The sequence below is a fragment of the Squalius cephalus genome (assembly GCF_949319135.1).
Source record: "Squalius cephalus genome assembly, chromosome: 17".
NCBI lineage: Eukaryota > Metazoa > Chordata > Actinopteri > Cypriniformes > Leuciscidae > Squalius > Squalius cephalus.
This window is the reverse complement of record NC_137138.1, coordinates 36,437,972-36,463,606: the sequence shown is the minus strand read 5'-3', so window position 1 is coordinate 36,463,606 and position 25,635 is coordinate 36,437,972. Positions and strand designations below refer to the sequence as shown.

The 25,635-nt window shown below is 46.2% G+C and overlaps 2 protein-coding genes across 3 annotated transcripts in view; both read left to right on the top strand.

Moving 5' to 3' along the window:
* cUnh5orf24 (chromosome Un C5orf24 homolog) overlaps window positions 1–20,320 on the top strand; it is a 32,462-nt gene extending 12,142 nt beyond the window's left edge. The window contains exon 3 of one of the 2 annotated variants that reach the window (XM_079847893.1): window positions 19,681–20,320. In XM_079847893.1, the coding sequence (XP_079704019.1) occupies window positions 19,681–19,834 (154 nt within the window). In that variant the 3' untranslated portion in view covers window positions 19,835–20,320. The remainder of the gene's footprint in view (window positions 1–19,680) is intronic. The other variant, XM_079847894.1, reaches the window with a different exon arrangement.
* A 686-nt stretch (window positions 20,321–21,006) lies between these two features.
* On the top strand, window positions 21,007–24,634 carry txndc15 (thioredoxin domain containing 15). The gene is made up of 5 exons (XM_079846770.1): window positions 21,007–21,145; window positions 21,236–21,546; window positions 23,419–23,582; window positions 23,698–23,828; window positions 24,113–24,634. Exons 1-5 carry the CDS (start codon window positions 21,091–21,093, stop codon window positions 24,307–24,309), a joined length of 858 nt encoding a protein of 285 aa, XP_079702896.1. The 5' UTR covers window positions 21,007–21,090; the 3' UTR covers window positions 24,310–24,634.
* Window positions 24,635–25,635: the final 1,001 nt, after the last annotated feature.

Here is a 25,635-nt window from a genome sequence, read left to right as displayed (position 1 = left end):
AGCACTGAGCCCTGAGGCACTCCAGTAGCTAGATGATAACAGTGATGGGATAAACCATGTTTCTGAATGACAGATCTAGTGATGACATGTAGATGGAGAAGAGAAGCGGTCCCTGCACTGAGCCCTGAGGCACTCCAGTAGTTAGATGATAACAGTGATGGGATAAACCATGTTTCTGAATGACAGATCTAGTAATGACATGTAGATGGAGAAGAGAAGTGGTCCCAGTACTGAACCCTGAGGCACTCCAGTAGCTAGATGATAACAGTGATGGGATAAACCATGTTTCTGAATAACAGATCCTAGTGATGACATGTAGATGGAGAAGAGAAGCGGTCCCAGCACTGAGCCCTGAGGCACTCCAGTAGCTAGATGATAACAGTGATGAGATGAACCATGTTTCTGAATAACAGATCCTAGTGATGACATGTAGATGGAGAAGAGAAGCGGTCCCAGCACTGAGCCCTGAGGCACTCCAGTAGCTAGATGATAACAGTGATGGGATAAACCATGTTTCTGAATGACAGACACTAGTGATGACATGTAGATGGAGAAGAGAAGCGGTCCCAGCACTGAGCCCTGAGGCACTCCAGTAGCTAGATGATAACAGTGATGGGATAAACCATGTTTCTGAATGACAGATACTAGTGATGACATGTAGATGGAGAAGAGAAGCGGTCTCAGCACTGAGCCCTGAGGCACTCCAGTAGCTGGATGATAACAGTGATGGGATAAACCATGTTTCTGAATGACAGATCCTAGTGATGACATGTAGATGGAGAAGAGAAGCGGTCCCAGCACTGAGCCCTGAGGCACTCCAGTAGCTAGATGATAACAGTGATGGGATAAACCATGTTTCTGAATGACAGATACTAGTGATGACATGTAGATGGAGAAGAGAAGCGGTCTCAGCACTGAGCCCTGAGGCACTCCAGTAGCTAGATGATAACAGTGATGGGATAAACCATGTTTCTGAATGACAGATCCTAGTGATGACATGTAGATGGAGAAGAGAAGCGGTCCCAGCACTGAGCCCCGAGGCACTCCAGTAGCTAGATGATAACAGTGATGGGATAAACCATGTTTCTGAATGACAGACACTAGTGATTACATGTAGATGGAGAAGAGAAGCGGTCCCAGCACTGAGCCCTGAGGCACTCCAGTAGCTAGATGATAACAGTGATGGGATAAACCATGTTTCTGAATGACAGATCCTAGTGATGACATGTAGATGGAGAAGAGAAGCGGTTCCAGCACTGAGCCCTGAGGCACTCCAGTAGCTAGATGATAACAGTGATGGGATAAACCATGTTTCTAAATGACAGATCTAGTGATGACATGTAGATGGAGAAGAGAAGTGGTCCCAGCACTGAGCCCTGAGGCACTCCAGTAGCTAGATGATAACAGTGATGGGGATAAACCATGTTTCTGAATGACAGATCTAGTGATGACATGTAGATGGAGAAGAGAAGCGGTCCCAGCACTGAGACCTGAGGCACTCCAGTAGCTAGATGATAACAGTGATGGGGATAAACCATGTTTATGAATGACAGATCTAGTGATGACATGTAGATGGAGAAGAGAAGCGGTCCCAGCACTGAGCCCTGAGGCACTCCAGTAGCTAGATGATAACAGTGATGAGATGAACCATGTTTCTGAATAACAGACACTAGTGATGACATGTAGATGGAGAAGAGAAGCGGTCCCAGCACTGAGACCTGAGGCACTCCAGTAGCTAGATGATAACAGTGATGGGGATAAACCATGTTTATGAATGACAGATCTAGTGATGACATGTAGATGGAGAAGAGAAGCGGTCCCAGCACTGAGCCCTGAGGCACTCCAGTAGCTAGATGATAACAGTGATGGGATAAACCATGTTTCTGAATGACAGACACCAGTGATGACATGTAGATGGAGAAGAGAAGCGGACCCAGCACTGAGCCCTGAGGCACTCCAGTAGCTAGATGATAACAGTGATGGGATAAACCATGTTTCTGAATGACAGATCCTAGTGATGACATGTAGATGGAGAAGAGAAGCGGTCCCAGCACTGAGCCCTGAGGCACTCCAGTAGCTAGATGATAACAGTGATGGGATAAACCATGTCAGCAGCCATATCACCCTGTAGCCCAAGATTGGTTGCCCACTGAAGCTAAGCAGGGCTGAGCCTGGTCAGTACCTGGATGGGAGACCTCCTGAGAAAACCAGGTTGCTGCTGGAAGAGGTGTTAGTGAGGCCAGCAGGGGGTGCTCACCCTGTGATCTGTGTGGGTCCTAATGCCCCAGTATAGTGACGGGGACACTATACTGCCAAAAGAGCACCGTCCTTCGGATGAGACGTTAAACCGAGGTCCTGACTCTCTGTGGTCATTAAAAATCCCAGGATGTCCTTCGAAATAGAGTAGGGGTGTAACCCCGGCATCCTGGCCAAATTTGCCCCTTGGCCTCTGTCCATCATGGCCTCCTAATCATCCCCATATACTGATTGGCTTCATCACTGTCTCCTCTCCACCAGTAAGCTGGTGTGTGGTGGGCGTTCTGGCGCAATATGGCTGCCGTCGCATCATCCAAGTGGATGCTGCACATTGGTGGTGGTTGAGGAGATTCCCCATTCTATGTAAAGCGCTTTGAGGTCTCAGAAAGCGCTATATAAATGTAACTAATTATTATTATTATTATTATGTTTCTGAATGACAGACACCAGTGATGACATGTAGATGGAGAAGAGAAGCGGTCCCAGCACTGAGCCCTGAGGCACTCCAGTAGCTAGATGATAACAGTGATGGGATAACCCATGTTTCTGAATGACAGATCCTAGTGATGACATGTAGATGGAGAAGAGAAGCGGTCCCAGCACTGAGCCCTGAGGCACTCCAGTAGCTAGATGATAACAGTGATGGGATAAACCATGTTTCTGAATGACAGACACCAGTGATGACATGTAGATGGAGAAGAGAAGCGGTCCCAGCACTGAGCCCTGAGGCACTCCAGTAGCTAGATGATAACAGTGATGGGATAAACCATGTTTCTGAATGACAGATCTAGTGATGACATGTAGATGGAGAAGAGAAGCGGTCCCAGCACTGAGCCCTGAGGCACTCCAGTAGCTAGATGATAACAGTGATGGGATAAACCATGTTTCTGAATGACAGACACTAGTGATGACATGTAGATGGAGAAGAGAAGCGGTCCCAGCACTGAGCCCTGAGGCACTCCAGTAGCTAGATGATAACAGTGATGGGATAAACCATGTTTCTGAATGACAGACACTAGTGATGACATGTAGATGGAGAAGAGAAGCGGTCCCAGCACTGAGCCCTGAGGCACTCCAGTAGCTAGATGATAACAGTGATGGGATAAACCATGTTTCTGAATGACAGATCCTAGTGATGACATGTAGATGGAGAAGAGAAGCGGTCTCAGCACTGAGCCCTGAGGCACTCCAGTAGCTAGATGATAACAGTGATGGGATAACCCATGTTTCTGAATGACAGATCCTAGTGATGACATGTAGATGGAGAAGAGAAGCGGTCCCAGCACTGAGCCCTGAGGCACTCCAGTAGCTAGATGATAACAGTGATGGGATAAACCATGTTTCTGAATGACAGACACCAGTGATGACATGTAGATGGAGAAGAGAAGCGGTCCCAGCACTGAGCCCTGAGGCACTCCAGTAGCTAGATGATAACAGTGATGGGATAAACCATGTTTCTGAATGACAGATCTAGTGATGACATGTAGATGGAGAAGAGAAGCGGTCCCAGCACTGAGCCCTGAGGCACTCCAGTAGCTAGATGATAACAGTGATGGGATAAACCATGTTTCTGAATGACAGATCTAGTGATGACATGTAGATGGAGAAGAGAAGCGGACCCAGCACTGAGCCCTGAGGCACTCCAGTAGCTAGATGATAACAGTGATGGGATAAACCATGTTTCTGAATGACAGATCCTAGTGATGACATATAGATGGAGAAGAGAAGCGGTCCCAGCACTGAGCCCTGAGGCACTCCAGTAGCTAGATGATAACAGTGATGGGATAAACCATGTTTCTGAATGACAGACACCAGTGATGACATGTAGATGGAGAAGAGAAGCGGTCCCAGCACTGAGCCCTGAGGCACTCCAGTAGCTAGATGATAACAGTGATGGGATAACCCATGTTTCTGAATGACAGACACTAGTGATGACATGTAGATGGAGAAGAGAAGCGGTCCCAGCACTGAGCCCTGAGGCACTCCAGTAGCTAGATGATAACAGTGATGGGATAAACCATGTTTCTGAATGACAGACACTAGTGATGACATGTAGATGGAGAAGAGAAGCGGTCCCAGCACTGAGCCCTGAGGCACTCCAGTAGCTAGATGATAACAGTGATGGGATAAACCATGTTTCTAAATGACAAATCCTAGTGATGACATGTAGATGGAGAAGAGAAGCGGTCCCAGCACTGAGCCCTGAGGCACCCCAGTAGCTAGATGATAACAGTGATGGGATAAACCATGTTTCTGAATGACAGATCCTAGTGATGACATGTAGATGGAGAAGAGAAGCGGTCCCAGCACTGAGCCCTGAGGCACTCCAGTAGCTAGATGATAACAGTGATGGGATAAACCATGTTTCTGAATGACAGATACTAGTGATGACATGTAGATGGAGAAGAGAAGCGGTCCCAGCACTGAGCCCTGAGGCACTCCAGTAGCTAGATGATAACAGTGATGAGATGAACCATGTTTCTGAATAACAGATCCTAGTGATGACATGTAGATGGAGAAGAGAAGCGGTCCCAGCACTGAGCCCTGAGGCACTCCAGTAGCTAGATGATAACAGTGATGGGATAAACCATGTTTCTGAATGACAGACACTAGTGATGACATGTAGATGGAGAAGAGAAGCGGTCCCAGCACTGAGCCCTGAGGCACTCCAGTAGCTAGATGATAACAGTGATGGGATAAACCATGTTTCTGAATGACAGATACTAGTGATGACATGTAGATGGAGAAGAGAAGCGGTCTCAGCACTGAGCCCTGAGGCACTCCAGTAGCTGGATGATAACAGTGATGGGATAAACCATGTTTCTGAATGACAGATCCTAGTGATGACATGTAGATGGAGAAGAGAAGCGGTCCCAGCACTGAGCCCTGAGGCACTCCAGTAGCTAGATGATAACAGTGATGGGATAAACCATGTTTCTGAATGACAGATCTAGTAATGACATGTAGATGTAGAAGAGAAGCGGTCCCAGCACTGAGCCCTGAGGCACTCCAGTAGCTAGATGATAACAGTGATGGGATAAACCATGTTTCTGAATGACAGACACTAGTGATGTCATGTAGATGGAGAAGAGAAGTGGTCCCAGTACTGAGCCCTGAGGCACTCCAGTAGCTAGATGATAACAGTGATGGGATAAACCATGTTTCTGAATGACAGACACTAGTGATTACATGTAGATGGAGAAGAGAAGCGGTCCCAGCACTGAGCCCTGAGGCACTCCAGTAGCTAGATGATAACAGTGATGGGATAAACCATGTTTCTGAATGACAGATCCTAGTGATGACATGTAGATGGAGAAGAGAAGCGGTTCCAGCACTGAGCCCTGAGGCACTCCAGTAGCTAGATGATAACAGTGATGGGATAAACCATGTTTCTAAATGACAGATCTAGTGATGACATGTAGATGTAGAAGAGAAGCGGTCCCAGCACTGAGCCCTGAGGCACTCCAGTAGCTAGATGATAACAGTGATGGGATAAACCATGTTTCTGAATGACAGACACTAGTGATGACATGTAGATGGAGAAGAGAAGTGGTCCCAGCACTGAGCCCTGAGGCACTCCAGTAGCTAGATGATAACAGTGATGGGGATAAACCATGTTTCTGAATGACAGATCTAGTGATGACATGTAGATGGAGAAGAGAAGCGGTCCCAGCACTGAGACCTGAGGCACTCCAGTAGCTAGATGATAACAGTGATGGGGATAAACCATGTTTATGAATGACAGATCTAGTGATGACATGTAGATGGAGAAGAGAAGCGGTCCCAGCACTGAGCCCTGAGGCACTCCAGTAGCTAGATGATAACAGTGATGAGATGAACCATGTTTCTGAATAACAGACACTAGTGATGACATGTAGATGGAGAAGAGAAGCGGTCCCAGCACTGAGACCTGAGGCACTCCAGTAGCTAGATGATAACAGTGATGGGGATAAACCATGTTTATGAATGACAGATCTAGTGATGACATGTAGATGGAGAAGAGAAGCGGTCCCAGCACTGAGCCCTGAGGCACTCCAGTAGCTAGATGATAACAGTGATGGGATAAACCATGTTTCTGAATAACAGATCCTAGTGATGACATGTAGATGGAGAAGAGAAGCGGTCCCAGCACTGAGCCCTGAGGCACTCCAGTAGCTAGATGATAACAGTGATGGGATAAACCATGTTTCTGAATGACAGACACTAGTGATGACATGTAGATGGAGAAGAGAAGCGGTCCCAGCACTGAGCCCTGAGGCACTCCAGTAGCTAGATGATAACAGTGATGGGATAAACCATGTTTCTGAATGACAGATACTAGTGATGACATGTAGATGGAGAAGAGAAGCGGTCTCAGCACTGAGCCCTGAGGCACTCCAGTAGCTGGATGATAACAGTGATGGGATAAACCATGTTTCTGAATGACAGATCCTAGTGATGACATGTAGATGGAGAAGAGAAGCGGTCCCAGCACTGAGCCCTGAGGCACTCCAGTAGCTAGATGATAACAGTGATGGGATAAACCATGTTTCTGAATGACAGATCTAGTAATGACATGTAGATGTAGAAGAGAAGCGGTCCCAGCACTGAGCCCTGAGGCACTCCAGTAGCTAGATGATAACAGTGATGGGATAAACCATGTTTCTGAATGACAGACACTAGTGATGTCATGTAGATGGAGAAGAGAAGTGGTCCCAGTACTGAGCCCTGAGGCACTCCAGTAGCTAGATGATAACAGTGATGGGATAAACCATGTTTCTGAATGACAGACACTAGTGATTACATGTAGATGGAGAAGAGAAGCGGTCCCAGCACTGAGCCCTGAGGCACTCCAGTAGCTAGATGATAACAGTGATGGGATAAACCATGTTTCTGAATGACAGATCCTAGTGATGACATGTAGATGGAGAAGAGAAGCGGTTCCAGCACTGAGCCCTGAGGCACTCCAGTAGCTAGATGATAACAGTGATGGGATAAACCATGTTTCTAAATGACAGATCTAGTGATGACATGTAGATGTAGAAGAGAAGCGGTCCCAGCACTGAGCCCTGAGGCACTCCAGTAGCTAGATGATAACAGTGATGGGATAAACCATGTTTCTGAATGACAGACACTAGTGATGACATGTAGATGGAGAAGAGAAGTGGTCCCAGCACTGAGCCCTGAGGCACTCCAGTAGCTAGATGATAACAGTGATGGGGATAAACCATGTTTCTGAATGACAGATCTAGTGATGACATGTAGATGGAGAAGAGAAGCGGTCCCAGCACTGAGACCTGAGGCACTCCAGTAGCTAGATGATAACAGTGATGGGGATAAACCATGTTTATGAATGACAGATCTAGTGATGACATGTAGATGGAGAAGAGAAGCGGTCCCAGCACTGAGCCCTGAGGCACTCCAGTAGCTAGATGATAACAGTGATGAGATGAACCATGTTTCTGAATAACAGACACTAGTGATGACATGTAGATGGAGAAGAGAAGCGGTCCCAGCACTGAGACCTGAGGCACTCCAGTAGCTAGATGATAACAGTGATGGGGATAAACCATGTTTATGAATGACAGATCTAGTGATGACATGTAGATGGAGAAGAGAAGCGGTCCCAGCACTGAGCCCTGAGGCACTCCAGTAGCTAGATGATAACAGTGATGGGATAAACCATGTTTCTGAATGACAGACACCTGTGATGACATGTAGATGGAGAAGAGAAGCGGACCCAGCACTGAGCCCTGAGGCACTCCAGTAGCTAGATGATAACAGTGATGGGATAAACCATGTTTCTGAATGACAGATCCTAGTGATGACATGTAGATGGAGAAGAGAAGCGGTCCCAGCACTGAGCCCTGAGGCACTCCAGTAGCTAGATGATAACAGTGATGGGATAAACCATGTTTCTGAATGACAGACACCAGTGATGACATGTAGATGGAGAAGAGAAGCGGTCCCAGCACTGAGCCCTGAGGCACTCCAGTAGCTAGATGATAACAGTGATGGGATAACCCATGTTTCTGAATGACAGATCCTAGTGATGACATGTAGATGGAGAAGAGAAGCGGTCCCAGCACTGAGCCCTGAGGCACTCCAGTAGCTAGATGATAACAGTGATGGGATAAACCATGTTTCTGAATGACAGACACCAGTGATGACATGTAGATGGAGAAGAGAAGCGGTCCCAGCACTGAGCCCTGAGGCACTCCAGTAGCTAGATGATAACAGTGATGGGATAAACCATGTTTCTGAATGACAGATCTAGTGATGACATGTAGATGGAGAAGAGAAGCGGTCCCAGCACTGAGCCCTGAGGCACTCCAGTAGCTAGATGATAACAGTGATGGGATAAACCATGTTTCTGAATGACAGATCTAGTGATGACATGTAGATGGAGAAGAGAAGCGGTCCCAGCACTGAGCCCTGAGGCACTCCAGTAGCTAGATGATAACAGTGATGGGATAAACCATGTTTCTGAATGACAGACACTAGTGATGACATGTAGATGGAGAAGAGAAGCGGTCCCAGCACTGAGCCCTGAGGCACTCCAGTAGCTAGATGATAACAGTGATGGGATAAACCATGTTTCTGAATGACAGACACTAGTGATGACATGTAGATGGAGAAGAGAAGCGGTCCCAGCACTGAGCCCTGAGGCACTCCAGTAGCTAGATGATAACAGTGATGGGATAAACCATGTTTCTGAATGACAGATCCTAGTGATGACATGTAGATGGAGAAGAGAAGCGGTCTCAGCACTGAGCCCTGAGGCACTCCAGTAGCTAGATGATAACAGTGATGGGATAACCCATGTTTCTGAATGACAGATCCTAGTGATGACATGTAGATGGAGAAGAGAAGCGGTCCCAGCACTGAGCCCTGAGGCACTCCAGTAGCTAGATGATAACAGTGATGGGATAAACCATGTTTCTGAATGACAGACACCAGTGATGACATGTAGATGGAGAAGAGAAGCGGTCCCAGCACTGAGCCCTGAGGCACTCCAGTAGCTAGATGATAACAGTGATGGGATAAACCATGTTTCTGAATGACAGATCTAGTGATGACATGTAGATGGAGAAGAGAAGCGGTCCCAGCACTGAGCCCTGAGGCACTCCAGTAGCTAGATGATAACAGTGATGGGATAAACCATGTTTCTGAATGACAGATCTAGTGATGACATGTAGATGGAGAAGAGAAGCGGACCCAGCACTGAGCCCTGAGGCACTCCAGTAGCTAGATGATAACAGTGATGGGATAAACCATGTTTCTGAATGACAGATCCTAGTGATGACATATAGATGGAGAAGAGAAGCGGTCCCAGCACTGAGCCCTGAGGCACTCCAGTAGCTAGATGATAACAGTGATGGGATAAACCATGTTTCTGAATGACAGACACCAGTGATGACATGTAGATGGAGAAGAGAAGCGGTCCCAGCACTGAGCCCTGAGGCACTCCAGTAGCTAGATGATAACAGTGATGGGATAACCCATGTTTCTGAATGACAGACACTAGTGATGACATGTAGATGGAGAAGAGAAGCGGTCCCAGCACTGAGCCCTGAGGCACTCCAGTAGCTAGATGATAACAGTGATGGGATAAACCATGTTTCTGAATGACAGACACTAGTGATGACATGTAGATGGAGAAGAGAAGCGGTCCCAGCACTGAGCCCTGAGGCACTCCAGTAGCTAGATGATAACAGTGATGGGATAAACCATGTTTCTGAATGACAGACACTAGTGATGTCATGTAGATGGAGAAGAGAAGCAGTCTCAGCACTGAGCCCTGAGGCACTCCAGTAGCTAGATGATAACAGTGATGGGATAAACCATGTTTCTGAATGACAGACACTAGTGATGACATGTAGATGGAGAAGAGAAGCGGTCCCAGCACTGAGCCCTGAGGCACTCCAGTAGCTAGATGATAACAGTGATGGGATAAACCATGTTTCTGAATGACAGATCCTAGTGATGACATGTAGATGGAGAAGAGAAGCGGTCCCAGCACTGAGCCCTGAGACACTCCAGTAGCTAGATGATAACAGTGATGGGATAAACCATGTTTCTGAATGACAGATCCTAGTGATGACATGTAGATGGAGAAGAGAAGCGGTCCCAGCACTGAGCCCTGAGGCACTCCAGTAGCTAGATGATAACAGTGATGGGATAAACCATGTTTCTGAATGACAGACACTAGTGATGTCATGTAGATGGAGAAGAGAAGCAGTCCCAGCACTGAGCCCTGAGGCACTCCAGTAGCTAGATGATAACAGTGATGGGATAAACCATGTTTCTAAATGACAAATCCTAGTGATGACATGTAGATGGAGAAGAGAAGCGGTCCCAGCACTGAGCCCTGAGGCACCCCAGTAGCTAGATGATAACAGTGATGGGATAAACCATGTTTCTGAATGACAGATCCTAGTGATGACATGTAGATGGAGAAGAGAAGCGGTCCCAGCACTGAGCCCTGAGGCACTCCAGTAGCTAGATGATAACAGTGATGGGATAAACCATGTTTCTAAATGACAGACACTAGTGATGTCATGTAGATGGAGAAGAGAAGCAGTCCCAGCACTGAGCCCTGAGGCACTCCAGTAGCTAGATGATAACAGTGATGGGATAAACCATGTTTCTGAATGACAGATCCTAGTGATGACATGTAGATGGAGAAGAGAAACGGTCCCAGCACTGAGCCCTGAGGCACTCCAGTAGCTAGATGATAACAGTGATGGGATAAACCATGTTTCTGAATGACAGATCCTAGTGATGACATGTAGATGGAGAAGAGAAGCGGTCCCAGCACTGAGCCCTGAGGCACTCCAGTAGCTGGATGATAACAGTGATGGGATAAACCATGTTTCTGAATGACAGACACTAGTGATGACATGTAGATGGAGAAGAGAAGCAGTCTCAGCACTGAGCCCTGAGGCACTCCAGTAGCTGGATGATAACAGTGATGGGATAAACCATGTTTCTGAATGACAGATCCTAGTGATGACATGTAGATGGAGAAGAGAAGCGGTCCCAGCACTGAGCCCTGAGGCACTCCAGTAGATAGATGATAACAGTGATGGGATAAACCATGTTTCTGAATGACAGACACTAGTGATGACATGTAGATGGAGAAGAGAAGCGGTCCCAGCACTGAGCCCTGAGGCACTCCAGTAGCTAGATGATAACAGTGATGGGATAAACCATGTTTCTGAATGACAGACACTAGTGATGACATGTAGATGGAGAAGAGAAGCGGTCCCAGCACTGAGCCCTGAGGCACTCCAGTAGCTGGATGATAACAGTGATGGGATAAACCATGTTTCTGAATGACAGACACTAGTGATGACATGTAGATGGAGAAGAGAAGCAGTCTCAGCACTGAGCCCTGAGGCACTCCAGTAGCTGGATGATAACAGTGATGGGATAAACCATGTTTCTGAATGACAGATCCTAGTGATGACATGTAGATGGAGAAGAGAAGCGGTCCCAGCACTGAGCCCTGAGGCACTCCAGTAGCTAGATGATAACAGTGATGGGATAAACCATGTTTCTGAATGACAGACACTAGTGATGGCATGTAGATGGAGAAGAGAAGCGGTCCCAGCACTGAGCCCTGAGGCACTCCAGTAGCTAGATGATAACAGTGATGGGATAAGCCATGTTTCTGAATCACAGATCCTAGTGATGGCATGTAGATGGAGAAGAGAAGCGGTCCCAGCACTGAGCCCTGAGGCACTCCAGTAGCTAGATGATAACAGTGATGGGATAAACCATGTTTCTGAATCACAGATCCTAGTGATGGCATGTAGATGGAGAAGAGAAGCGGACCCAGCACTAAGCCCTGAGGCACTCCAGTAGCTAGATGATAACAGTGATGGGATAAACCATGTTTCTGAATCACAGATCCTAGTGATGGCATGTAGATGGAGAAGAGAAGCGGTCCCAGCACTGAGCCCTGAGGCACTCCAGTAGCTGGATGATAACAGTGATGGGATAAACCATGTTTCTGAATGACAGACACTAGTGATGACATGTAGATGGAGAAGAGAAGCAGTCTCAGCACTGAGCCCTGAGGCACTCCAGTAGCTGGATGATAACAGTGATGGGATAAACCATGTTTCTGAATGACAGATCCTAGTGATGACATGTAGATGGAGAAGAGAAGCGGACCCAGCACTGAGCCCTGAGGCACTCCAGTAGCTAGATGATAACAGTGATGGGATAAACCATGTTTCTGAATGACAGACACTAGTGATGACATGTAGATGGAGAAGAGAAGCGGTCCCAGCACTGAGCCCTGAGGCACTCCAGTAGCTAGATGATAACAGTGATGGGATAAGCCATGTTTCTGAATCACAGATCCTAGTGATGGCATGTAGATGGAGAAGAGAAGCGGTCCCAGCACTGAGCCCTGAGGCACTCCAGTAGCTAGATGATAACAGTGATGGGATAAACCATGTTTCTGAATCACAGATCCTAGTGATGGCATGTAGATGGAGAAGAGAAGCGGACCCAGCACTGAGCCCTGAGGCACTCCAGTAGCTAGATGATAACAGTGATGGGATAAACCATGTTTCTGAATCACAGATCCTAGTGATGGCATGTAGATGGAGAAGAGAAGCGGTCCCAGCACTGAGCCCTGAGGCACTCCAGTAGCTAGATGATAACAGTGATGGGGTAAACCATGTTTCTGAATGACAGATCCTAGTGATGACATGTAGATGGAGAAGAGAAGCGGTCCCAGCACTGAGCCCTGAGGCACTCCAGTAGCTAGATGATAACAGTGATGGGATAAGCCATGTTTCTGAATCACAGATCCTAGTGATGGCATGTAGATGGAGAAGAGAAGCGGTCCCAGCACTGAGCCCTGAGGCACTCCAGTAGCTAGATGATAACAGTGATGGGATAAACCATGTTTCTGAATCACAGATCCTAGTGATGGCATGTAGATGGAGAAGAGAAGCGGTCCCAGCACTGAGCCCTGAGGCACTCCAGTAGCTAGATGATAACAGTGATGGGGTAAACCATGTTTCTGAATGACAGACACTAGTGATGACATGTAGATGGAGAAGAGAAGCGGACCCAGCACTGAGCCCCGAGGCACTCCAGTAGCTAGATGATAACAGTGATGGGGTAAACCATGTTTCTAAATGACAGACACTAGTGATGGCATGTAGATGGAGAAGAGAAGCAGTCCCAGCACTGAGCCCTGAGGCACTCCAGTAGCTAGATGATAACAGTGATGGGATAAACCATGTTTCTAAATGACAGACACTAGTGATGACATGTAGATGGAGAAGAGAAGCGGACCCAGCACTGAGCCCTGAGGCACTCCAGTAGCTAGATGATAACAGTGATGGGGTAAACCATGTTTCTGAATGACAGACACTAGTGATGGCATGTAGATGGAGAAGAGAAGCGGTCCCAGCACTGAGCCCTGAGGCACTCCAGTAGCTGGATGATAACAGTGATGGGGTAAACCATGTTTCTAAATGACAGACACTAGTGATGGCATGTAGATGGAGAAGAGAAGCAGTCCCAGCACTGAGCCCTGAGGCACTCCAGTAGCTAGATGATAACAGTGATGGGATAAACCATGTTTCTAAATGACAGACACTAGTGATGACATGTAGATGGAGAAGAGAAGCGTACCCAGCACTGAGCCCTGAGGCACTCCAGTAGCTGGATGATAACAGTGATGGGGTAAACCATGTTTCTAAATGACAGACACTAGTGATGGCATGTAGATGGAGAAGAGAAGCAGTCCCAGCACTGAGCCCTGAGGCACTCCAGTAGCTAGATGATAACAGTGATGGGGTAAACCATGTTTCTAAATGACAGACACTAGTGATGACATGTAGATGGAGAAGAGAAGCGGACCCAGCACTGAGCCCTGAGGCACTCCAGTAGCTAGATGATAACAGTGATGGGATAAACCATGTTTCTAAATGACAGACACTAGTGATGACATGTAGATGGAGAAGAGAAGCGGACCCAGCACTGAGCCCTGAGGCACTCCAGTAGCTGGATGATAACAGTGATGGGATAAACCATGTTTCTGAATAACAGACACTAGTGATGACATGTAGATGGAGAAGAGAAGCGGTCCCAGCACTGAGCCCTGAGGCACTCCAGTAGCTAGATGATAACAGTGATGGGGTAAACCATGTTTCTAAATGACAGACACTAGTGATGGCATGTAGATGGAGAAGAGAAGCAGTCCCAGCACTGAGCCCTGAGGCACTCCAGTAGCTAGATGATAACAGTGATGAGATGAACCATGTTTCTAAATGACAGACACTAGTGATGACATGTAGATGGAGAAGAGAAGCGGACCCAATACTGAGCCCTGAGGCACTCCAGTAGCTAGATGATAACAGTGATGGGGTAAACCATGTTTCTGAATGACAGACACTAGTGATGGCATGTAGATGGAGAAGAGAAGCAGTCCCAGCACTGAGCCCTGAGGCACTCCAGTAGCTAGATGATAACAGTGATGAGATGAACCATGTTTCTAAATGACAGACACTAGTGATGACATGTAGATGGAGAAGAGAAGCAGTCCCAGCACTGAGCCCTGAGGCACTCCAGTAGCTAGATGATAACAGTGATGGGATAAACCATGTTTCTGAATGACAGACACTAGTGATGACATGTAGATGGAGAAGAGAAGCGGACCCAGCACTGAGCCCTGAGGCACTCCAGTAGCTAGATGATAACAGTGATGGGGTAAACCATGTTTCTAAATGACAGACACTAGTGATGGCATGTAGATGGAGAAGAGAAGCGGACCCAGCACTGAGCCCTGAGGCACTCCAGTAGCTGGATGATAACAGTGATGGGGTAAACCATGTTTCTAAATGACAGACACTAGTGATGGCATGTAGATGGAGAAGAGAAGCAGTCCCAGCACTGAGCCCTGAGGCACTCCAGTAGCTAGATGATAACAGTGATGGGGTAAACCATGTTTCTAAATGACAGACACTAGTGATGGCATGTAGATGGAGAAGAGAAGCAGTCCCAGCACTGAGCCCTGAGGCACTCCAGTAGCTAGATGATAACAGTGATGAGATGAACCATGTTTCTAAATGACAGACACTAGTGATGACATGTAGATGGAGAAGAGAAGCGGACCCAGCACTGAGCCCTGAGGCACTCCAGTAGCTAGATGATAACAGTGATGGGGTAAACCATGTTTCTGAATGACAGACACTAGTGATGGCATGTAGATGGAGAAGAGAAGCAGTCCCAGCACTGAGCCCTGAGGCACTCCAGTAGCTAGATGATAACAGTGATGAGATGAACCATGTTTCTAAATGACAGACACTAGTGATGACATGTAGATGGAGAAGAGAAGCGGACCCAGCACTGAGCCCTGAGGCACTCCAGTAGCTAGATGATAACAGTGATGAGATGAACCATGTTTCTAAATGACAGACACTAGTGATGACATGTAGATGGAGAAGAGAAGCGGACCCAGCACTGAGCCCTGAGGCACTCCAGTAGCTAGATGATAACAGTGATGGGGTAAACCATGTTTCTGAATAACAGACACTAGTGATGACATGTAGATGGAGAAGAGAAGCGGTCCCAGCACTGAGCCCTGAGGCACTCCAGTAGCTGGATGATAACAGTGATGGGGTAAACCATGTTTCTAAATGACAGACACTAGTGATGGCATGTAGATGGAGAAGAGAAGCAGTCCCAGCACTGAGCCCTGAGGCACTCCAGTAGCTGGATGATAACAGTGATGGGGTAAACCATGTTTCTAAATGACAGACACTAGTGATGACATGTAGATGGAGAAGAGAAGCAGTCCCAGCACTGAGCCCTGAGGCACTCCAGTAGCTAGATGATAACAGTGATGGGGTAAACCATGTTTCTAAATGACAGACACTAGTGATGGCATGTAGATGGAGAAGAGAAGCAGTCCCAGCACTGAGCCCTGAGGCACTCCAGTAGCTAGATGATAACAGTGATGAGATGAACCATGTTTCTAAATGACAGACACTAGTGATGACATGTAGATGGAGAAGAGAAGCGGACCCAGCACTGAGCCCTGAGGCACTCCAGTAGCTAGATGATAACAGTGATGGGGATAAACCATGTTTCTGAATGACAGATCCTAGTGATGACATGTAGATGGAGAAGAGAAGCGGTCCCAGCACTGAGCCCTGAGGCACTCCAGTAGCTAGATGATAACAGTGATGGGGATAAACCATGTTTCTGAATGACAGATCCTAGTGATGACATGTAGATGGAGAAGAGAAGCGGTCCCAGCACTGAGCCCTGAGGCACTCCAGTAGCTAGATGATAACAGTGATGGGGATAAACCATGTTTCTGAATGACAGATCCTAGTGATGACATGTAGATGGAGAAGAGAAGCAGTCTCAGCACTGAGCCCTGAGGCACTCCAGTAGCTAGATGATAACAGTGATGGGATAAACCATGTTTCTGAATGACAGACACTAGTGATGACATGTAGATGGAGAAGAGAAGCGGACCCAGCACTGAGCCCTGAGGCACTCCAGTATCACTCCAGTAGCTAGATGATAACAGTGATGGGATAAACCATGTTTCTAAATGACAGACACTAGTGATGACATGTAGATGGAGAAGAGAAGCGGACCCAGCACTGAGCCCTGAGGCACTCCAGTAGCTAGATGATAACAGTGATGGGGTAAACCATGTTTCTGAATGACAGACACTAGTGATGACATGTAGATGGAGAAGAGAAGCGGACCCAGCACTGAGCCCTGAGGCACTCCAGTAGCTAGATGATAACAGTGATGGGGTAAACCATGTTTCTGAATGACAGATCTAGTGATGACATGTAGATGGAGAAGAGAAGTGGTCCCAGCACTGAGCCCTGAGGCACTCCAGTAGCTAGATGATAACAGTGATGGGATAAACCATGTTTCTAAATGACAGACACTAGTGATGACATGTAGATGGAGAAGAGAAGCGGACCCAGCACTGAGCCCTGAGGCACTCCAGTAGCTAGATGATAACAGTGATGGGATAAACCATGTTTCTAAATGACAGACACTAGTGATGACATGTAGATGGAGAAGAGAAGCGGTCCCAGCACTGAGCCCTGAGGCACTCCAGTAGCTAGATGATAACAGTGATGGGATAAACCATGTTTCTAAATGACAGACACTAGTGATGACATGTAGATGGAGAAGAGAAGCGGACCCAGCACTGAGCCCTGAGGCACTCCAGTAGCTAGATGATAACAGTGATGGGGTAAACCATGTTTCTAAATGACAGACACTAGTGATGACATGTAGATGGAGAAGAGAAGCGGTCCCAGCACTGAGCCCTGAGGCACTCCAGTAGCTAGATGATAACAGTGATGGGGTAAACCATGTTTCTAAATGACAGACACTAGTGATGACATGTAGATGGAGAAGAGAAGCGGTCCCAGCACTGAGCCCTGAGGCACTCCAGTAGCTAGATGATAACAGTGATGGGATAAACCATGTTTCTGAATGACAGATACTAGTGATGACATGTAGATGGAGAAGAGAAGCGGACCCAGCACTGAGCCCTGAGGCACTCCAGTAGCTAGATGATAACAGTGATGGGATAAACCATGTTTCTGAATGACAGATCCTAGTGATGACATGTAGATGGAGAAGAGAAGCGGACCCAGCACTGAGCCCTGAGGCACTCCAGTAGCTAGATGATAACAGTGATGGGGTAAACCATGTTTCTAAATGACAGACACTAGTGATGACATGTAGATGGAGAAGAGAAGCGGACCCAGCACTGAGCCCTGAGGCACTCCAGTAGCTAGATGATAACAGTGATGGGATAAACCATGTTTCTGAATGACAGACACTAGTGATGACATGTAGATGGAGAAGAGAAGCAGTCTCAGCACTGAGCCCTGAGGCACTCCAGTAGCTAGATGATAACAGTGATGGGATAAACCATGTTTCTGAATGACAGACACTAGTGATGACATGTAGATGGAGAAGAGAAGCGGACCCAGCACTGAGCCCTGAGGCACTCCAGTAGCTAGATGATAACAGTGATGGGATAAACCATGTTTCTGAATGACAGACACTAGTGATGACATGTAGATGGAGAAGAGAAGCAGTCTCAGCACTGAGCCCTGAGGCACTCCAGTAGCTAGATGATAACAGTGATGGGGTAAACCATGTTTCTAAATGACAGACACTAGTGATGACATGTAGATGGAGAAGAGAAGCGGACCCAGCACTGAGCCCTGAGGCACTCCAGTAGCTAGATGATAACAGTGATGGGATAAACCATGTTTCTGAATGACAGACACTAGTGATTACATGTAGATGGAGAAGAGAAGCGGACCCAGCACTGAGCCCTGAGGCACTCCAGTAGCTAGATGATAACAGTGATGGGATAAACCATGTTTCTAAATGACAGACACTAGTGATGTCATGTAGATGGAGAAGAGAAGCGGTCCCAGCACTGAGCCCTGAGGCACTCCAGAAAATTGGAAATCTTGTGTTAAGGTGCGGTCATATTAACCAAGCACCTTTCTATTGGTCAGCGTGGCGAATTCACGCGACCAACTTGAACATGAGCGAACATGATGCGTGGGGAACTTTATCATCCTCGCTTGAAATTCCTGATTGCACAGATTTCTGTTGGAATGACTGGATGAGCAACGATAAGCAGTGATTAACGTGAGCTTGATCAGGAAAAGAGAAGCGTGAACTTCCTGCTAAACATCTTTAAGTTTTAGTTTAAAACAACATGAGGGTGTGAAAATTATGACATAATGTTGTTGTTTTTTATTAACCCTTTAATGTTAATTAACGTTTTGCTAATGTATTTCTGTCAGTGTTTTTCCAAGTGCAGTCCATCTGTCTTTTGTTAAGGCCCTGATGTACTTCAAGCGAAATCGAAAAACAAACTGAAAAAAGTCATTTCAGACACAATCAGGCCAAAACAAACTTCATTTGGTGTTCATTGACAGTTTGAAACTCTGAACTCCCATTGGCCAGCGGTGATGATGTAATATGTGGGTGTGTCTCCGAGGCTCCGCCTTCTATGTGGTGTAAAACTTCTCCGGTTAATTTCTTCTGTTCAGTCAGTCGAGGTCAGACGCGAGTGAAAACATGAACACACTGAGAGACGCTTTATAGCAGAAAAGAGACGCTGACACTGTTTTCATGTTTAATACTGTGAAGCTGCTGCTTTAAAGCAATCTACTGCATAAAGTGCTGTACTAATAAATGTGACAAACATTTCCACATCACTATGATCAGAGGCTTTCTGAACTGATGTTTTCTCATTTTCGCGTGTTTATTTTGTTATTGAAAGGAAAGCGCAGCAGCACATTTACAGGGACTTTAGTGTGTTTTTGTAAGTTTCATTATGAAAACCTTTGTATGCTAAGCCTCTGATTCTGTTTTGTTCTGTTTTGTCTTCTGGTCTAGAACACCAAAAATGTTGTTACAAGCTCCCCAGTTCCTCCTCAGCAGCTTCCCCGTCCGGAACCAGAAAACCCCTCCGCCAGTGGCGCTCCTGCCGTCAGAGGACGCCCCCCCGGTCCCCGAACAGCTCATCTCTGGCGCGCTGTGGTCACGCTGAATGTCATTGCATGTCATGTTGGGTTGTTAGTGAGCTTCTTTCATAAGCTTGAGTTACATAGTTAGACGATAATGAAGAGTGCAATATTTTCATCATTCCAGCACTCCACCAAAGACCTTCAACAGCATGATTCCAGATGACACACGTGAAACATGCACTCTTTAATCTCACATGTCAATCATTACATGTCTTGTAATAGTTACTTTTGTATTGTATTTATGATTCCGGCTCTGATGGTTCATATATTGGTGTGTGGGAATGCTGCAGTGATGTAAACATGTTCTTATTGGCTCGGTATCACATGACTCAGATGAGTAGTGACTGTAGTAGCAGTGAAGAGAAGAGGTTTTGTGTTTAATATTTGTTACATTCACACAATCAGTGACGTGGGCTTTTCTTAATTTTTCTTTCATTTTCCATACTTTGTGATACAGTTAGAATACGAATGTTTGTGGATGTTTTATTAAAATGTAACTACAATTGAGGAAATCTTGATTTTTATTTCGATACAAGTAGAATAATGGAATTTTATTTTATTGAAGTAGCCTAAAAAATGTACAAAAAAAGTGCAAATGTAAAGAAAATATAAGCAAATTATAAAATAGGCTAATAATGTCTAATGATAAATATAGTGTAGCCTACAAACTGACATCAACTATAGATATTGTTTGCTTTGACCTCAATATTTTGGGTAGTAGACTGACATAAAAGAAAAATGGACAGGGATTAGTTGCCTCTAACATGTGTCTAAATAATACTGTGAATTTTCATTTCAGTGACTAAAGTCCCGCAGCCGCTACCGAAGCGGTCACGTGCTTTATGTTACTTTTCCCCACGCTTCTGAGGATGAACCAATCACAGTCCTGGATGTTTACCGGATAATAAGTTTAATTTATAGATACATTTCAACAACGGGTGCGGGTTTTCTTTTACATATCAGGAAGGAATTAAGAGAATTAAACAATTCTATGTTTTGTATATAGTTTACACAATAACACAAAATCTTCCTGAGTGCGGCTTTAGTAAAAAACTGCTTGATTATTGTATAAAAAAATAAATCAATCGACAGCATTTGCTTGTAATTGACGTATTGTTTCACTATCACGAATATTTACTGTAATACAGCCAGGATAATCATTTAAAACAAAATTATTAAAAAGCGAGTAGAAGTGTCGTGAACCGGAAGTCGAATCTTTCCCTTCGAGGTCACAGAAACACAACATCAACATCAGCGTCAGTCGCGCGCTGGACTCGAGATGGGATTCGCGCTGTCGCTGATCCTCTTCGGGCTCGTGCGGCTCTCCTGCGCAGGTATGAACACACTAACAGCGCTTATAACGCGTGTCTGATGAGCCCGTGTGAGGTGAGGTAATGCGGTGACTGAGCTGTGTTCTCCCGCAGATGTGGCGGAGGAGCCCGAGCCGCCTCAGAGGCGCTTCAACACGGCAGAGATGGCGGACGCCGTGATGGGAACGGTTCATTCTCCCGCTGGGATACAGCAGCTGATCCCCAGGGAACTGCAGGATTCAGTGCTGGGAGAGCCGTGTGCGGAGGAGGAGCAGCCGGAGGAGGCCCGAGACACCGGGGAAACACACAGCCAGAACCAGAGCCAGAACTTCACCGAGGCCGCCAAGACCTATAAGGTGACCTGCGACCTGAGGAACACCAGCGCGGTCCAGCGCTTCGCGGTGCAGGTGCTCAACGCGTCTCAGGTGCGTCACACACAGGTGTATGGAAGGCGATCGGGGTCAAAAGTCTTTAAACGAAACGATTTTTGACCGCGACAAATGAAATTGTTGTATTTGAGACTCCATTTGCATATGTGACGGGATGTTATGTTGGTATATGTATACAAACACCAGAAGTCATGGTTATTCATGAAGGATGTGGTAATGGTATACTGGTATACTGGTGTGCTCGTATGCAAGCATCAGGCGTTATATCTGTTCATGAGGGATCATGCAGTGGTGCTGCTGCGAGTCATGTCAGTCTTACGTCATGATTTGTCAGGCCTTTTTAAGTTCGTTTATCGTTCTTTCTCAGGTAGAAAAGTCACCAGCGTAAACCATGGCTCTGTTATATGAGCAGAGTGCAGAAGCCCTGTCAGACCGTGTGCAGCTGACCCCGAGAAGCGTGAGAGTGCACGAGCTGATCTGCATGGAGGAGGAAAAAGACTAAAGCTGTACTCCTCAGCTGTGGAATAGAAGAAAAGAAATGCACGACTAACTAGATTAAGGCATACTCCTTAAAGGGGGGGTGAATTGCTGTTTCATGCATACTGAGTTTTTTACACTGTTAAAGAGTTGGATTCCCATGCTAAACATGGACAAAGTTTCAAAAGTTAAGTTGTACGTTTGAAGGAGTACTTTTGTTCCAAAAATACTCCTTCCGGTTTGTCACAAGTTTCGGAAAGTTTTTTTCGAGTATGGCTCTGTCTTACGTAAGATAGAGCGGAATTTCCTTATATGGGTCCTAAGGGCACTTCTCCGCGGCCACGCGCGCACTCGCAGACCAGAGAGAGAAGAGAGCGAAAGCAGTACGTTACCTCAAAGCGCTCTGCTCGGCTTTTATGGAAGTCAATGTCACCAAAGAAGTGGGTTTTTGGTTGCCAGGGCAAGACAACCCTGCACAGATTCCCAAAGAACCCAGCGTTAAGGGAATAGTGGATGGAGTTTGTTTTTTCGAAGCATCAACGGAGGTTGTGCACGACTCTTTGTTCCCTGCATTTCGACGATGATTGTTTTATAAACAAAGCCCAGATCGACTTATTTGCAGATCGTCTAATGCTTAAGGATCGAGCAGTCACGGTGAGTAAACTACTTCAAATGTCTCTGTGTGTTGTTGTTAGATCAGTTAGCACAGCTTTAGCTTCGCCCACACGGCCCGCCCCCAGCCCGCTCGGTTTTTTCCGGAAAGACTCGGTACAGCCAATCTTTCACCTCTAAATATAATAAAACTAAAGACGTTTTGGAGATATGAAGGATGCAATACTACTCTATAGGTACTCAAGATTAACAGGAGATTGAGTGAAAATGAGCATTTCATTATATATATATATTATATTAAAATATACAGTAAAGTGTATTTTATTCCTGTGATCAAAGCTCCTCCAGAAATCACTCTGTTCATTTTCTGTGTAAACGGCATCATTTTGTGGGCCTTGCAGAGCTGTGTTAATACTAGTGTGGAATATCTCTACAATATTCACTCATGACAGTACGATAGGGCATTCTGGGTAAATCCACTGCAGTGTTTCCTCAGTCAGTAGAAGTGTGCTGAACACACTCATTTATTGTGAGGCCGGGATAATGTAGAAGAGTACCGTGGTGTGTGTGTGTGTGTGTGTGTGTGTGTGTGTGTGTGGTGACTCCGCCAGCACTGCTGTACGCCAGGGGTGGATACAGAAGAATAAATGCAGGGCGGAGCTTGTGTCTGTGCAGTGGATGTTGATTGGATGTTGATATGTGGGCGTGGCTCTCTAATGTGTAGAGGAGCGGAGTGTAAACCTGAGTGAATGACACACACACACACACACACAGATGATCAGCTCAGTAACGTGTGTTTAACGTGTGTTCCTCCTACAGGACCTGATGGAGCTCCTGAACGCCAACGGCTCGGAGTGTTCGCTGGTGCTCTTCTACACGCCGTGGTGCCAGTTCTCCGCCAGCCTCGCGCCGCACTTCAACGCCCTGCCCCGAGTGTTTCCCAGCATGCACTTCCTCGCGCTCGACGCCTCCCAGCACAGCAGGTCAGTCAGTCAGTGACGCTCTCTCACACCGGTCATGTGACCCGTGAGTGTGTCCGGTCATGTGACCCGTGAGTGTGTCCGGTCATGTGACCCGTGAGTGTGTCTCTCTCCACAGTCTCTCGACGCGGTTCGGGACCGTGGCCGTCCCCAATATCCTCCTGTTCCAGGGCGCCAAGCCAATGGCCCGGTTCAACCAGACGGAGCGGACGCTGGAGACGCTCACGTCCTTCATAGCCAACCAGACAGGTGTGTGTTATGAGCATCGTTCACATGCACTCTTGTCATGATATTCAGATACAGTTACATGTTTACAGTAATAAATGTGAGTGATATATAAAGATTTAATGGATAAGCAGAATCGTAATGTTCAGACTCGGGCGACCCCCGACCCCAGTGTCGGCTGCTGAGATGCAGCTCCGCCTGTGTGAAGCTCTCCTGTGATTGGCTGTGCTCTGCCTGTATGAAGCTCTCCTGTGATTGGCTGTGCTCTGCCTGTATGAAGCTCTCCTGTGATTGGCTGTGCTCTGCAGGGTTCGAGGCAAGCCCGGATCAGGCGGTGGAGGAGGACGACCGTGAGGGTCCTCTTCCCGCGGCTCCCGTCAGGAGCATCGACTGGCTCTTCGTGTTCTCTGTGCTCTTCATATCGGGCTTCACTCTCTACGCCATCCTCTGCACCGACAGCATCCGCTGGCTCATCCCGGGACAGGACCACGAGCACCAGGAGTGACGAGTGTGTGTGTGTGTGTGTGTGTGTGCAGAATAAATGAAGTGTGTGAACGGACAGACTCTGGCTCCTGTGATTGTGTGATCGGGTCAGCGCTGCTGAAGACACTGAAATCACAAATCCACCAATATACTGTTATAACAGAGAAAACTGATCCTGGACCAGCAGTTGTGAGCAGACTCCCCCTGTAAGAGCAGTGTGTGTGTGTGTGAGTGACAGCCGTACACACACTCCTCGTGATCAGTGCACTAGTGTGGAGAATGCTGATTCGTGGCTCTGCTGTATTAATTGTGATTTGCTGAATAAACTGGATGTCATATTTAAATAACCTCCACATTAGTTTCTGCAGAACACTCTCTCCAACATGTACAGTGACCATCAGAAGACATAAAGATCCTCAGCGTTATAACTAACTGAACATTCTTTTCCTATTTCCACTCATTCAGAGAGTTAAATATAAGCTGGGTACATTTTTTGCAAAATCTTTCATTTAACTTATTTTGAAAAGCAAGATTTGTTGGGCAACAGACAGACCGTATTATAATTAACGTTGATTATGAATTGTATTTTCGCGCCATTATGATGACGAATCGGGTCCTCCCTCTCCATCAGGACCCCAGCGATGCCCAGATTACTAACAGGCGCTCTCTTTAGCCGTGATTACAATTAAAATCATGTTATGAATGCTGTTTGAACTACGTTATAATGACCATTAATGTCTGTATTAGTTAGCTTATACACACACCTGACTATCTTATACGCATTTGCACTGTACATTGCACAATAATCTTTATTACGTGTTAATTTAAGTGTTTAATGTCCAAATATTACAGTTGTAATAATGATGTTCATCTTAGTAGGCTATTATTATTATTATTAAGCTATGTTTAATCAATTAAGTTTATCAAGTGAAAGAAATTACGTTCAATTTGTTTGATTATGAACTATAGTAATAATCTACTTATGTAATCTATACATATTGTAAATTAATATCCATATATATTTTTTTCCAACTATGGAAGTCTGTTTGATTACAAACATTCTTCAAGTCAAGTCTCCTTCATTTATACAGCGCTTTAACAATATATAGTTTCACAGCAGCTTTACAGTGATAACAGGAGATTACAGTAACAGAGAGTGTTTAGGCTTTACAGCAGATCTAGAATAAAGTTATTGTCCAGATAAAGTTAGTTTTGATTCACTTCCGTTGCAAAGATTATTAAAAATATCTTCCTGTGTTCAGCAGAAGTAATTCATACAGGTTAGGAACAGCTTGAGGGAGAGTAAATGATGACAGAAGTTTAATTTTTGGGTGAACTGTCCCTTTAA

Excerpts from the sequence above, each read along its gene's own strand:
- txndc15 (XM_079846770.1), top strand. The coding sequence starts at position 21,091 with ATGGGATTCGCGCTGTCGCTGATCCTCTTCGGGCTCGTGCGGCTCTCC. Across the intron at positions 21,547-23,418 it reads AGGTGCTCAACGCGTCTCAG|GACCTGATGGAGCTCCTGAA; the intron begins GTGCGTCACACA and ends TTCCTCCTACAG. Across the intron at positions 23,583-23,697 it reads GACGCCTCCCAGCACAGCAG|TCTCTCGACGCGGTTCGGGA; the intron begins GTCAGTCAGTCA and ends CTCTCTCCACAG.